Here is a 14,415-nt window from a genome sequence, read left to right as displayed (position 1 = left end):
AATTCATTATATGGTGTACATATATGAGTTGTATAAAATGATGTGCAACTATTCATAAAAAGTTCATTTTTTTAAATTGTCATATGGTTATGATTATATGAAATTATACTTTAACAAAATTTATTTCATTATTTTTTATTAAGATTCGGATAAAAAGAATATATTTATATTCTTTCATGGTTATGAAACCGTACAATTTCAAGTAGCTACTGGTCAATATATCCTTATATGATACACATAGTATTCTAATATAACAATTCCATTATTGATTTTACGTATCTAACATCATGAGATAAAAAATATTTTTACATAAATAGTTTTTTACATAAAATATATTCGAAATTTTAGAAGCTTATTAGGAAAAATTAAATTTCAGAATTTAAATGAAAATTAAGGCCTGCGACAAATAGCTCTTTATATTTACTTAAATCATCGCGACTTATCCTTAAACTGCCTCCTTTGTTTTTAGTTTCTTTAACTTACTACCTCTTATTTCTCTCTCTCTCTCTCTCTCTCTCTCTCCCGTCTCTCCCTCCCCCCACCTCTCTTTTGTTTTTCCTTATACATAATCCCTACTTCTATCATCGTGAAACATATTATTTAGTATTTTTTCCTAATTTTCTTTGTCTTTCTTATCTTTTCGCACTTTTTCATGCATACGTTTTGTTTCCTTTTTCTCAACCATTCTCTCTTTATATGTTTCACTTTTCCTTTGTAAAGCAATTTTTGTTATTTTCTTTCTTTTTGTATTAATATTTTTGTTTCCATTGTAATATGACAAGTCTGATTAATTAAAAAATGTTTCAAATGATGTAATTTGATAAATCGGAACTGAAGTCATTTTAACCCAATATAGTTTGTTCACGCATCATATCTGCGAATATAACAAGTGAAATTATATATTACATCATATATACTATAATTTTATTATTATATCACTATATTACTACCAAATTTTGAGAAAATTAATTATAATAAAATGAAATAAATTTTGTTCATAGTATAAATTATTGTTATAATAATTGTTATCAAATTCAATATTTTACTACACATTTTATGCTACTTTTAATTGGACTGAAAATAAATGAAAAATGTATTTTTTCTATAAAATGTGAAATATAAAGAATAACTAATTTTTCTATCAGAAAAAAATAAAGGAATAAATTTTCGAAAATGTTGGTCATATTTTACTAAGCACGAGGAAATAATTCTTTTTTAATTTGCATTATTTTTCTGTACATTACTTCAATTTCTTTTAATGACAGTAAAATCTAATTAAGAGAAAAGGTTTTTATTCTTTAAGCGCCGATCGAAATTCCTCAACTTTTCTTTAACGGTCAAAATTAACTTGCTACGTCAATTTTCTCACAATTTGTTTAGAATATTTATAAATATTGATGGATAAATATTAGGTTCAACGAGTAAGCTTACACCTTGTTGTAGATAAAGTGAAATAGTTGGAAAATCCGCTATTCCGTCGTTATCGTATTCTAATAAAATCAGGGTATGCTTGATGATTTGAATACTGACTGAGCGTATTTTAAATTTCAAATGTTTGAGGCTCATGCTACGTCATAATCGCATAAATGCCAATGCTAAGAGGTTTCGTACGTTTATCTGGCATATCGAAGCACCAGATCAAAATTAAAATAAACCTATCCTTTTAGCACCTTCGCTATTCCCTTTGCTCCATTTCATTTTGATTTTCGCCTCTATATCCATCTCCATTACAAGCTAGCAGATTTTCGCTTACATTCGCTCCTTCTCTCGCTCGCGTTCCCATACTTTCTTCCGACTTCGTCTTCCAGTAGCCGGAGTCCCCTTCCTCCATTCCATTTCATACACGTCCTTATCTATTTTTACTCATGTTTCCCATTTCAGTCCTTTCATACAAGCGTGTCACTCGTCTATCTTCTCTCTCTCTCTCACTCTCGCTTGATCGTTGTCCATCTCGCCCATTTCCACGTTTGCGCTATATCTTTATTCAACTCCCTCTTGAGTCCTCGTCCAGACTCCCTGCCTCTGCTGCAGCATTGCTAGAAACGACAGCAACGGCGGTGGCGGCGGCGATGCCGACGGCAGAGTGCGGGGGTGGTTGGGTCGCAGTGGGTAGGAGGCCGGGTATTGATTCCGAGTGTGCGTACGTGGGCCGCCAGAGCGCAGCCGGAACGCTCCGGTCCTCGGCAGAGGCTCGCGCTCCTCTAGCGCTTGAGAGCAGTCGTCGGTGAGGAGACCCAGCGTTCCCACGAACTCGTGTACGGAAGCCATCCTCCGGCAGTGGTTATAACGGGAGCTGCTGGATGCGCCGCGGACGTGCGGCCGTGGGCACGCGGCCCTCGGCGAGGCGCGCGACACCTCGAAGCACGTGATTGTAGGCTATCTTCTACTGTGGGGTCTGCCGAAGGTGGCTGCCGCGTGCAGGAGATGCCGTTAGCGTCGCGATTCGCTTGTGCCTGCTGATTAGGGATGCGCTACTTTTGGCGGGATTGGCAAGGATAATGGGCTGAGCGTCGTTGGCTTTTGTTAATCCCGAGGGTGGACAAGTCGATTGTCGGACACGTGGCTGGGAGTAGTGGAACTGATGAGTGTCTCGCGGGACAGCGAGCTGACCGAGAGGAGGACAGCGGGTAGTGTGCGAGAATGTGCAAGATGCGTGCGGCTGCCATGGTTTCATTAAATGTCTTGGAAATCTACGTGGTGTATGCGACCGTTATATACTTGGTGAAGCTCGTTTCTTCGGATCTGGTATCATTCTTCGACTTTTTACGACACGAGATAGATGGGGTCGATGTTGAGAAATTTCTGCGAGAGTCACATGAAGTCTGGAATTGATCTACTTGCTTGTTCTTGTCAGAGAGCGTATGACTCAACACGGATGCGTTTCACTAGCTCTTACGAGGCACTAGAGACCAGTTCAATAAAATAACGCTATTATGAACTTCGATTGTACCGCTGTTTCCCTGTGGTTGAATTACCGATGGAGAAGCCATCTCTATAGTACTGGGCTATAGTTATAGTTATTGACAGTGCCCGTTTGCCTTATCGCATGGAATCGCATGAAATCGCTAGATACCGATTTTCAGCTACTTTCGCATTCAAAGATTCGTTGCCTACGACACGCACGTATGCTTAGATGCGAGCGCGTACGTAAATGAACACGCATCCGCACATGCCCGCGCACGAAAATAGAGAGAGAAACTGAGCGGTAAATAGATTGACACATATAGTGGCATATAAATATGTAAGCGAGCAGCATATGGAATTAATAAAAGAAGTAATATTTAAATTTGCCTAAATTTACATGATTGTTACGCAGTGAGTGCACAAATGAATATTGGTGGTTCAGATGGAATTGTAATCTTGTATAAATTACAAGTAAATTAGAAATTACGAGATTATTCGTACGATTGAATTATTAGAAGTGTCATCCCATGATTTGTATTGAGATTTGAATTTTGAGGATTATCGATGTATTAGTATGTTACAAATATGTGACACCTTGCATCTCCTTTCCCACTCCGGATAACATAAGCATACGTTACATTATGCATATATGTGAATGAATGTAGAGGGATAACAAAATACAACCATTAAAAACTAAGTGTAACTTATTTTTTGGAATTGATTCATTTAGATACGTTATGCAAGTAATTGAAAGTACATCTTCGAGCTGGGGGCTTTCAAGTGTACATTTGGTTTTACAAAACGTCTTCGTTCTAAAGGAAAATACGCAAAGAAATATTAATATTTCGACACTAAAGAAATTGTAATATAGTGCGTGGAACGGACTGGATAAATATACTTAGATGACGGAAAACGAAGAGTTGAAAGAGAAAGTAACACGAGTGTGTATCTTACTATGAGCACTGGATAAACAAAGCCGTTTTATTTACAATGATCGGCGTTGAGCGTAATGAGCTTATGTAATACCGAGCCTCCAACACTCAATATATGCATAGAATGGAATTGCTTTATTTAAGAAAAGTGTTGAAAAGGAATTAATGTAATCTTAAAAGTTTAGAAAAACTATAATTAAATGTACACTCAAGTGAAAATAATATTCTTATTAATTGACGATAAAAATAGTTAATAAGTCAAAAAATTTATTTGAAATATTCAAGGAGCCTTAAATAATAATAAAAGCATAAAATAAACGATATATTTTAATTTTGCTCCAAATAAAATAAATTAATACATACATGCAGAAACAGCGTGAAAGAAGACTTTCTTGGACGGGTAAAAAATAAAAAGTGTGAATAAAGAACATGATGGGAGAGTAGAAATGTAAGATCGTCGTAGACTTTATATCTCGTTTTAATTTCGTTATCAGTCATTGTATTACTTGATCAAATGCTCCATGATACACGAATAGATAACAATAAAAAAAAAACAGAGTCTACGCTTCTATGTTTATGACGGCTGCTAAAAGATGAAAGTTTATAAGGTCTTTGAGATGTAAGGACGACTTTATAACTTTTATGCATATTGTATGGACTTAAAGTTCATGAGAAACGTAATAAGTGAAATCGACGAGAGTCGTAACATTATAGTGATGATCGAGCGAAGATCGGTGAAAAGACGTCAACGGGAGGCTGAGAAGGGCAGCAGAACGACTCATACGCAGCCTTTGACACGCGTTCCCAAAAACGAAGTCATATTTAAAATCAACGGCAGTGCCAAGAGCAACATGAAACTGCTCAATGAGAGTTGCTATTGTCATTACCACCCGCATATAACGGCGGATATCTGCAATGCCGACTTTCTTAGGAGGGTCGTAAGTAGGAATAAGCAGGATGGAATTGGCGAAAATGATGATTTAGACGCGTTGACGCCTAGTTGGATGGTATTTATGCTTTGCGGCGATGGTTTATTTATTTGCTTTGTTTCACATTAATCATGTTTTATTTTCTGAAGCTGTATTCTTTGTTTGCATTTCTTCCCATCAAGTTCAATCCATCAATTCATTTTTCTTACTGTGCGCGCAATTAGAGAAAGAAATATATATATATATATATATATATATATATAGAGAGAGAGAGAGAGAGAGAGAGACATAGTAAATTAATTTGCACTGGCCTAATACCATTTCGCGATTTGCTCAATCATAAAGGTTGATGTAGTTTTTAGCGGAAGCTCGTCTCATAAATTAACAGACTTATAAATTTATACAAACAAAGATACTTATGTATTTGAAGCATTGACCCTAGTTTCATAGAAGAAAGAAAGTATGTCAATCCATATAAAGTTATTCTAAATATAAAACGTGCACTTAATTTTTTAATATTTTTTTCTAATTTAAAATTACAACATTGATTATATGCAACACTAAAATAAAGACTAATTTGACTGTTAGGCGATAATTCATGGGTATAATTAAATAAAAATAATTATAATGAATATATAACGATATACTTTATCTATACTAATCTAAATATGATATTCCGATATTTAACTTATATACATTTGGAAAATTAAAAATTTTTTCGTAATGTATTGAAATTTTAATAAAACTTACACTCACCTATTTATATTATATTCTAATAATATTATAATTATTTATTATTTTTTACTAATTTTTAATGTATATATATTATTTATTTGTGCATTAAAATGACTGGAAAAAATTTCATTATATATATAATATTAATATTTATTCAAATTTCGATAATGTATAATATACCTGAGAAAAGAATATGGATATTATGAAAGAGAAATATATATATATTATACTTAAACTACATTTATTGTAAAACTATACTTAAATTTATATAAGATCTATTAATAATAAAAAGGTTCTAAAGAGTACAGATATAAAAATTTTACTTAAAAAGTTTTAGGTGTGATGCTTTTACAATTAAAATATATAATAAAATTATTTTCATTATGATGAAAGTTTTTAAAATATAAATATGCCATAATTTATTATATAACTTCATTATATAAAATTTATAAATACTCATTACATAACTTTAATAAATAAAACGTTAAAAATAAATATTTATTACTCGACGAAAATATTAAGGAATTTCTTAAAAATTATGAAATGTTTCTACGAGTATATTTTTATTTAATGTTATTGTAAAGTATTTACAAATAATTCAAATGAAATATTTTTTATTGAACATTATACGAATTTATTTTTATTGCTATGTTGTAAAAAATTAAATGAATAGGAAATAAAGGTTTCCAAAAAATTTTATTATGTTGCATTTAATTTGTATTGCACATCTTGATATCTAATAATATAGTCTTAATATAAGTTAAATCGGATAACTTCTTTTAAAAGATTTTTATAAATATAGATTCTTCTCTTTTCAAATAATTTTGACATTCATATTATATTCTTGAAATTATTTCATTGTTTAAAAATAAGTATAATACATATCTTATAAGTTACACTACTTACATAATTTAATTATATTCATAGATCAATACATTCTGAAAAAAAATTTAATTTTTGATAATTGGAATAAATTTATTCTATTTGCTTTAAAAATATGTTCATATATTTTTCAGCAAAATTGAGCTTCTCATTATTTATATAGGATGCCAAATAAAAATTAAAAAATCCATGAGTATTTATGAAATATTTAACTATATATGTATTCATTTTAATAGAAAAAATTAAGATTAATATTAATGAATATTATTATCTTCTTAATTTAATTTACAAAATGAAATTATAAATAAATACACAAAATATAATTGAATAATTATATATGCAGTATTTATATAAATTTATAATAAATTTACTAATGTTATAATATATGGAATTATTTCTTCAATTGTAATGGATAAAATTCGGAGACTCATTTAATGGTATGAAAGTAAATGTCAGTTTCAAAATTTGGATATGAATATACTATACGTGTAAATTAATATCACTACTCTATTTGTTTGATTGTCATATTAATTGCTATAATAATAGCTGAGATCATATGTGCATATTGTAGTTATAAGATAAGTAAGTATAATATTTAATGGTTTTACAATATTATTTCTACTTGCATGTATTGAAATGTATTATATGAAACAAATCAAGTGCTATTGTATAAAAATTATTAATATAGATATATTTTATTGGAATAAGCGTTGTATTAAACGTTCGCAGTAGCAAATACAAATACTATTGTAAACAGTTATCTTCTATATATATATATATATATATATATTTATATTATTTAATTTTATTTCCTTGAATTATATACATTTTCGTAAGTTTCATTTTTTTATTGCTTTTATTGCTTTATTATTGCAGTACGCTTATTATCTGTGTGAAAATGAAGCAATGACTGAAATTAATTTATTACATTTTATACACAGTATAATTAAAGAAAACGCGATTTTTAAAATTTTTTAAAAATGAGTAATAAACAATTATTCTGAATTTTATCGATATTTTTATACTAATTAAACTAATATAAAATCATATATTTTATTATGTATTACATTGTATAGTTAGAGCTGTGCAATCAATAATATGGAGTATTAAATTTATATAACACAGTAATCTGATTTTCCTCATTCTAAAAACCTCTTATCGAAAGAATCAATGAGTGTTACAGGATGTAATGAAACATAATTTTTTTTACAAGAACACTGTATATTTAATTCCTTTTATATTAAATTGAATGAATAAATTCATTCGGTCTGAATAGGCTTTAAATGAATGATTTTGTATGCTTCATGTATGCAGTTTCTTCTTAATGTTATATCGTTTTATGAGTATTAGGATTTTATTAGGATTAGGATCATTTTTAAAAGTAAATTATCACAATAAATTCACCAATTAAAAAAACATTTTTCAAGCATTTTTAATATAAAATTTCTTATAAAAATAAACTAATTACATGTATAATATGTAATTTATTAAAAACAATTGTGTAAAGTTATATTTGTAGAAAACATTGTAGACATATAGTTTATGATATTACAAATTATTTTCGCAGATGTCAGATGATGATAGAATGTCATTAACTACAGCAGTAAGTGACGACGATGATGGTGAAAGTGTTATGAACTCGCCTTACAAAGGAAAGCAAACGGGAACAGCTGCAGCATCCTTCAACTGCACCGGTGCAGTTCGTAAAGCAGGGTAATTATTAATTACATTTTAAAAATTCCATCTTACAATTATGCACATACATTAAATATTTATATTACTATTTTTTTATTAATAATTATTAATAATCGTTTAATCGTTTTTTAAAATAAACAATATTATTGCCATCTATAGCAATATATTTATTTAACCATCTATTTTACTAAATAATATTTATATAATATTCAGAATGCATTAAAATTAGTTCATTGAACAATTCATTTGAATCGTAAATAAATGTAAGCCTGGCAATTTCATTACACATTGTAACAAGATCGATCGATAGAAAGTATTTATTCTATTGAGCATCCAATTTACATACACAATAAAATTTTATAAAATTTAAATTTATTATTTATAATTTATGTATAATTTTAATTATATATTAAAAGGTAGATTTTGATTTATTAAAATATTTAATATTTTTAGAAAAAGTTTTTTTAATTTATGGATTATTAAAAATATTGAGTTACTTACATATTTTTAATTACATTTTCTTTTCGAGCCATTAAATTCAAACCAAGAACTTAGAAGACTCGGCCAAGGTTAATCTTCCCTATTTACTTTTGGAAAATCTATATTATTTTATGTATTTTCTACGAAGAAACGACAGATGGCTTATGTGAATGCGCATGAATATGTGTGTGTATGTTTTTCTATATAAATTTTAAACTATATTGCAACTAGGTGCTGTTGGATTCATGCCAAACAAAAACGGGAAGTGCTAAATCGTCGATTAAAACTTGCCTTGCTACGTAAGATCATCTTGGAATACAAATAATACGTAGATAAATATGTTTTGTATTTTTTACGTACGCATTCGTATATTTAATTTAATGAATACAATAATAAATAGAACCATTGTTGCAAATATATCGGCATTTAAATTTCTTGTATAATAACAATGTTTAGTTCATCATTTCAATTTGCAAGTTACAGAAAAATGATATTTCTATTTTTCATACATTATAACTTCATTTATTCATATCCACTAGTACAAAGTTGTAGAGATTTATATAATAAATCAATAAATAAATATAACAAACTACTTTTCATTATTTTTATATTTTTTGACATTGTAACATGTACTCACAAAATATTCTGTAACGGAGTGAAAATGAAATTCCTACTACTAAGTAATAATATAAAACAAACTGAAAATGATATTAACATAAAAGATTAACATTAAACCGATATTAATAATATTAAAGAGAATATTTAGATATTCAATGTAATGCATAATAAAATGGTAATAAATAGTAATAATTATTATTTTTACATCTATCAATATCTTAAAGCATTTATCATGAAATTTTAGTTGATACCATCAGATTTCATTCAATTACTTCAATTCAATTTCATTCAATTCTATATTTGTAATCAAGTATTCAATAATTATTTTAATCAATTAATTATCTAAATATTTTTAAACGCGTTAAGAAATTTGTATATTTACAGATATATAGAAATCTGATAGATTTTTTATATAAAATTTAACATTACACAGTTTACTTTGTCATTTTATATATAACATTTTTCATATCTTATTTATTATAATCTATAATAGCTATATCTGTTTAATTCAACAAAATTCGTCGTTTAATTTTAAATCATTAATAATTCAAGAACTTTCAGCTAGTTATTATATGATTTAGTAATCTAGTATCAAACTTATAAAGTAAGAAAACCTATATAGTGTAGATCATTTTAAATTTACTATTTGTTATGATGTCAAGTTGCTTATAATTTACTATACTATACTACATTTTGTGTATATTTATACTATAATAGCTTATGCTGATTGCGGAAATATATGACTCCTGTCTTTAAAATTTATTGATAAGTCATCGGCAATCTTACTATCTTCCATACTAGTAATGAGAATGTAACTAATTATATTTATTTTTAAATTATGAAATAAGGTGAGAATTGATGATTTTTTATCTAGTTTAATATTGATAAGCATTCTATTTAAATGAGAAACTATTTGAAAATAATTTATAGAAAAATATTAAAATTTCTATAGATGTGATACATTTGATAATCTATGATTCTTGCCTAAGTATACAAAATTATAATTTTTATGTAAATACTTATGATAAGATTAGTGTTCAATATTAAATAACAATCTTATTCTGTCATTAATTATTTTTGTCTTTATATAATCGACTATAAATTGTAGATCAATATATAATATCTAAACAAGTTAAGTCTAAATATTATACCTATAGATATAGTTATGTAATTACTAAAAGGCTTAAAAACTTTATATATCTGTATCTAAATGTTTTTATATAACTTTTATACTGAAATTTTTGCTACGAAATTTTTATTCATAAGTTTTACTTTCATATAATTGAAAAAAAAAACTCCTAAATTAATTATTGTAAATTTATTGATCCTATCTACGAAAGATTATTGATAAAATGTCCTATATTAAATAATAATAATAATAATAATAATAATAATAATAATAATAATAATAATAATAATAATAATAGCATTATTATTAATTTTATAAATATAGAAAATCTATACACATTGTAATTTATTTTAGTAAAAAAATTATATTATTATACAACTATATTATGCAACAGCGCGTATGTCCATTATATTGATATACATATATGTGGTATAAGTATTATTGCGCATGTGTCTTTATCCAGACATACATGTTTATATTTTATATTAGCTATTATAGTTATGTAAATCATAGTTTATTGATACTATAAATATACTACTGATTTATATATGATTTATCTATTATTTATACTATTAACTGAGTTTTTATATACTAAAATGTTTGCGGTTATATCTTACTACAGACAGGTAATATTATAATGCGATAACATAATTATGTTCAAATTTCTCCAGTATTTAATTAACGTAATTATAGAAAGAGACTATACGAATCAAGAGAAATTTAAGGTGTGATGATGGTATAATTTCCTATATGAGGCAATTAAATGGCGTATATTGAAATATCATAAATTTTACTATCGTTAATGAATCAATACAATTTTTAATGAAAATAGGAACTGTGTTAGGTATGAATATAATAATGTTAATGATTTGTATGTCATTTAATTATACAATGATTGATTCAGTAATGAATATTATTCAAAGTTATTCAAATATTATTCAAAGAGCTTGGTTTACAATTATTGATATTATTGAAATAACTTTAGGACTATACATTAATATTAAAAAATTAACATTAATTGTAAAAAAGTAAATTGACCCATATTTGCATTATTATAATATAAATAATAATGCATATAATAATATGTTATATGGAGGAAAATTTAAATAATATTTAAGATTACGAGTAATTAAAAACTAATAAATATTAGTAGGTTTGTGTTAGAAATACTGGACAATATTTTATAAAACTAGTTTCATTTAGAAAGGAATATTTTCAATATTAAGCAAATATGTAGATCATAGAAAATAAAATTATTCATTAATAGCACTTTTACGTAATTTAAAATGATAATTTAATAAGATAAATCTGAGATAAGTTTGGAATAAAGTGTTTGTAGAAGTTCCCTAATTTTAAGAATTTATCTTCAATAAAGTAGATGTATTGATTTGAGTAAGAGATGGTATTATATATTAAGTTATTTGAATCTTTTATAGTTGTGTTGTAAAATTGTCTAATGTCTATAAAATGTAGCTGAGACAATATTAAAACAAATTGTAATAATAATAATTCCAATAATTATACTTTTTTTACTAATTAATAATTTTTTAAATTAAATAAAATAATTTTCATTATACTTTCACTAATTTCATTGATGACTAATTTTTGAATTCCATAAATTCTGTAGTATTACTAATTTCAATTTTTTATGTAGTCCATTTCCAGAATTTATAGAAAAAAGGAGCTTAATTATTTTTAAATTAAAATATTTAATTGTAGATGTAAAAATTAAATAAGTAAAATTACTTCGAAATATTTTCTTTCAGAAAATATTATATAATAATTAAGTAATAAAAATGATCAGAACTATTAAAGTAGCGATTTAATATGATAATGAAAAATATTCTCAGTTTTTTATTCAATATAATTATAATATTTATGTATAGTATTATTTAATTAAATTTAATATATAAAATATTGAATTTTCTATATTTAATATTTGATTGATATATTTAATTTGAAAAATCCGAATGAGCCTATAAGATTTCTATCTTAACTGAAAATGATATCGATTAATTAATTTAGCATTCGTTAAAATATGTATGGATACAAAATAAAATAAAAATTTTTAATCTTAATAAAAATAGTTTATATTAAATTGTATAAAAATAATTATATTTACCTAAATTATACGATTTTATTAAGATAAATTTTATAAAGATTTTTTTATAAAGATAATATTAAGTTTACTAAATAAAATGATGCAGTAGATATTATTTTGATTTGATTGTAACAATTCTTTTTCAAAATGAACCTGATCAATTCTTATTTATTTCGTGTGAATTAGTTAATTTAAAAATATTAAGTACATTCGATATTATATATTTAATCAAGATATCAATTAATAGACACTTGTTTATTATTAGTTTTTAATCATTGATAAATGATTTTGGTAATAAATAAAGATTAATATTAATCGTAAATGTTATATTATAAATATGATTTATATTTATACAATCTACTAAGTATTTTGTAAATTTCTTTTTGTGCAGAGGTATTGCGTTAAAAACTAAAAAATTGTAATCTCGGTGCTATAGCAATTTATTGTTATTTTATAAATTATGTTAGTACCGCAGTCTTTTATTTTATGAACATTTTTACTAGTTTTAATATTCAATGAATTTCCAAGTTCGATAATTATCAACTACTGCATCTTATTGATACAGTGTGACTTGCTAAAGGTTTCTCAATGTACCTTTATTTTAAGTTTGATTAAGCAATGTTCTTATTGCTTCTAAATACACTCTGGACTGGAATCAACTGTTTCACACTGAAAATTATAAATCAACTAATAAATGTTTTTACAATTGTTTGTCCTTTTTATACATCGCTTATAAACTACGTCAAAGTTTGATTAATGTACTTTGATTCATGGGAAACGGAATAAAATTGCTATTAAAAATATATAGTCAGAAACATCATTTATATGTACGAAACAGTCGAAAAAGTTAAATACATCCCTTCTCTACCTCTCTAATTTTTTTTTAATATAAGTTCTAATTAATTAATTCAAATTTAAAAGAACCGTTTTTCTGTAATTAACGGCATCGACACAAAATAGTGTGTATACAAAAATATGAATAGCCTGATGTGACAAACACAAAAATTAGTGAAGTAAAAGTGAAAATGTCATATTTACGAAGGTAATATTGAATGTCACTCCACTTTATCAATTAACATCTCAATTATTATTATAAGTTATTGTTTTTTTATAAATATTTTTTAGGCAGTAATACATTGTATTTAAAAAAAATTATATTAATAGAATATCAAAGAGCATAAAGCTGTAAATGAAGAGCCAAAGCAGTAAAAAGTAATTGTTTACGATATTGAAAATTTAATTTATATTAAATACATTCCATTGTTGCATTCGAGTTCAAATAGACGTAAAGATGAAGAGAATAGTGTTAATATATCGTCGATTGGTGATTTTGGAGCCACGACACAGGGGTTTGCACATAGCAATAACAACTTTGTTCGTCTTTAACAGGTTTCTCAGTGTGAAAAAGTGGCTACTACGCAAGAAGCACCAGATAGAGCTTGCGCGAAAACGTGGATGGAAGGGCTACTGGGTTTGCCTTAAGGGCACGACTCTTCTTTTCTATCCGTGCGAATCGCAAGAGAGTCGCGCGGTCGAGACAGCCCCAAAACATCTTATAATCGTTGATGGAGCGATTATGCAGCCGATACCCGAGCACCCTAAGAGGGACTACATATTCTGCCTGAGCACTGCCTTCGGCGACGCCTATCTTTTCCAGGTAGAGATACTCTCGTTTCTGAAGAGCCTCACCAAGTCTCAAGTCGAACGGGCGTATTTTTAACTCGGATGTTAGAATTCTTTAGAGCTAAATTAAAGCCACGTTGGCATGAAATCTAACGGCATTCCATCGAGTTTTCCATCGAGTTTTCCATCGAGTTTTCCATCGAGTCTGCGTACTTAATTTTAGCAGTGGTGCTTCGAATAACAGATAATTGTTTTCATTTAAGGATATTAATAAAATGCAAGTGGACGTATGATATTTAATCAATACAAGACATACATGCGATGGAAAGCTTGATTTTGTAAATACTTTTAGCTGATTGTTCTTATGCCCTCTTATTCAGCAGGCTC

The 14,415-nt window shown here is 27.1% G+C and overlaps 1 protein-coding gene across 1 annotated transcript in view; it reads left to right on the top strand.

Annotated features, from left to right (window-relative positions):
* The first annotated feature begins 4,154 nt into the window (after window positions 1-4,154).
* LOC105367630 (protein still life, isoforms C/SIF type 2) overlaps window positions 4,155-14,415 on the top strand; it is a 37,534-nt gene continuing 27,273 nt past the window's right edge. The window contains exons 1-3 of the mRNA XM_011506397.1: window positions 4,155-4,843; window positions 7,950-8,095; window positions 13,795-14,062. Of these exons, the coding sequence (XP_011504699.1) occupies window positions 4,490-4,843; window positions 7,950-8,095; window positions 13,795-14,062 (768 nt within the window). The 5' untranslated portion in view covers window positions 4,155-4,489. The remainder of the gene's footprint in view (window positions 4,844-7,949; window positions 8,096-13,794; window positions 14,063-14,415) is intronic.

Source organism: Ceratosolen solmsi, unplaced genomic scaffold (assembly GCF_000503995.2).
Source record: "Ceratosolen solmsi marchali unplaced genomic scaffold, CerSol_1.0 scaffold7, whole genome shotgun sequence".
Classification (NCBI taxonomy): Eukaryota; Metazoa; Arthropoda; class Insecta; order Hymenoptera; family Agaonidae; genus Ceratosolen; species Ceratosolen solmsi.
Note: the sequence above shows the minus strand (reverse complement) of the source record. Positions and strands in the feature narration are given on the sequence as shown.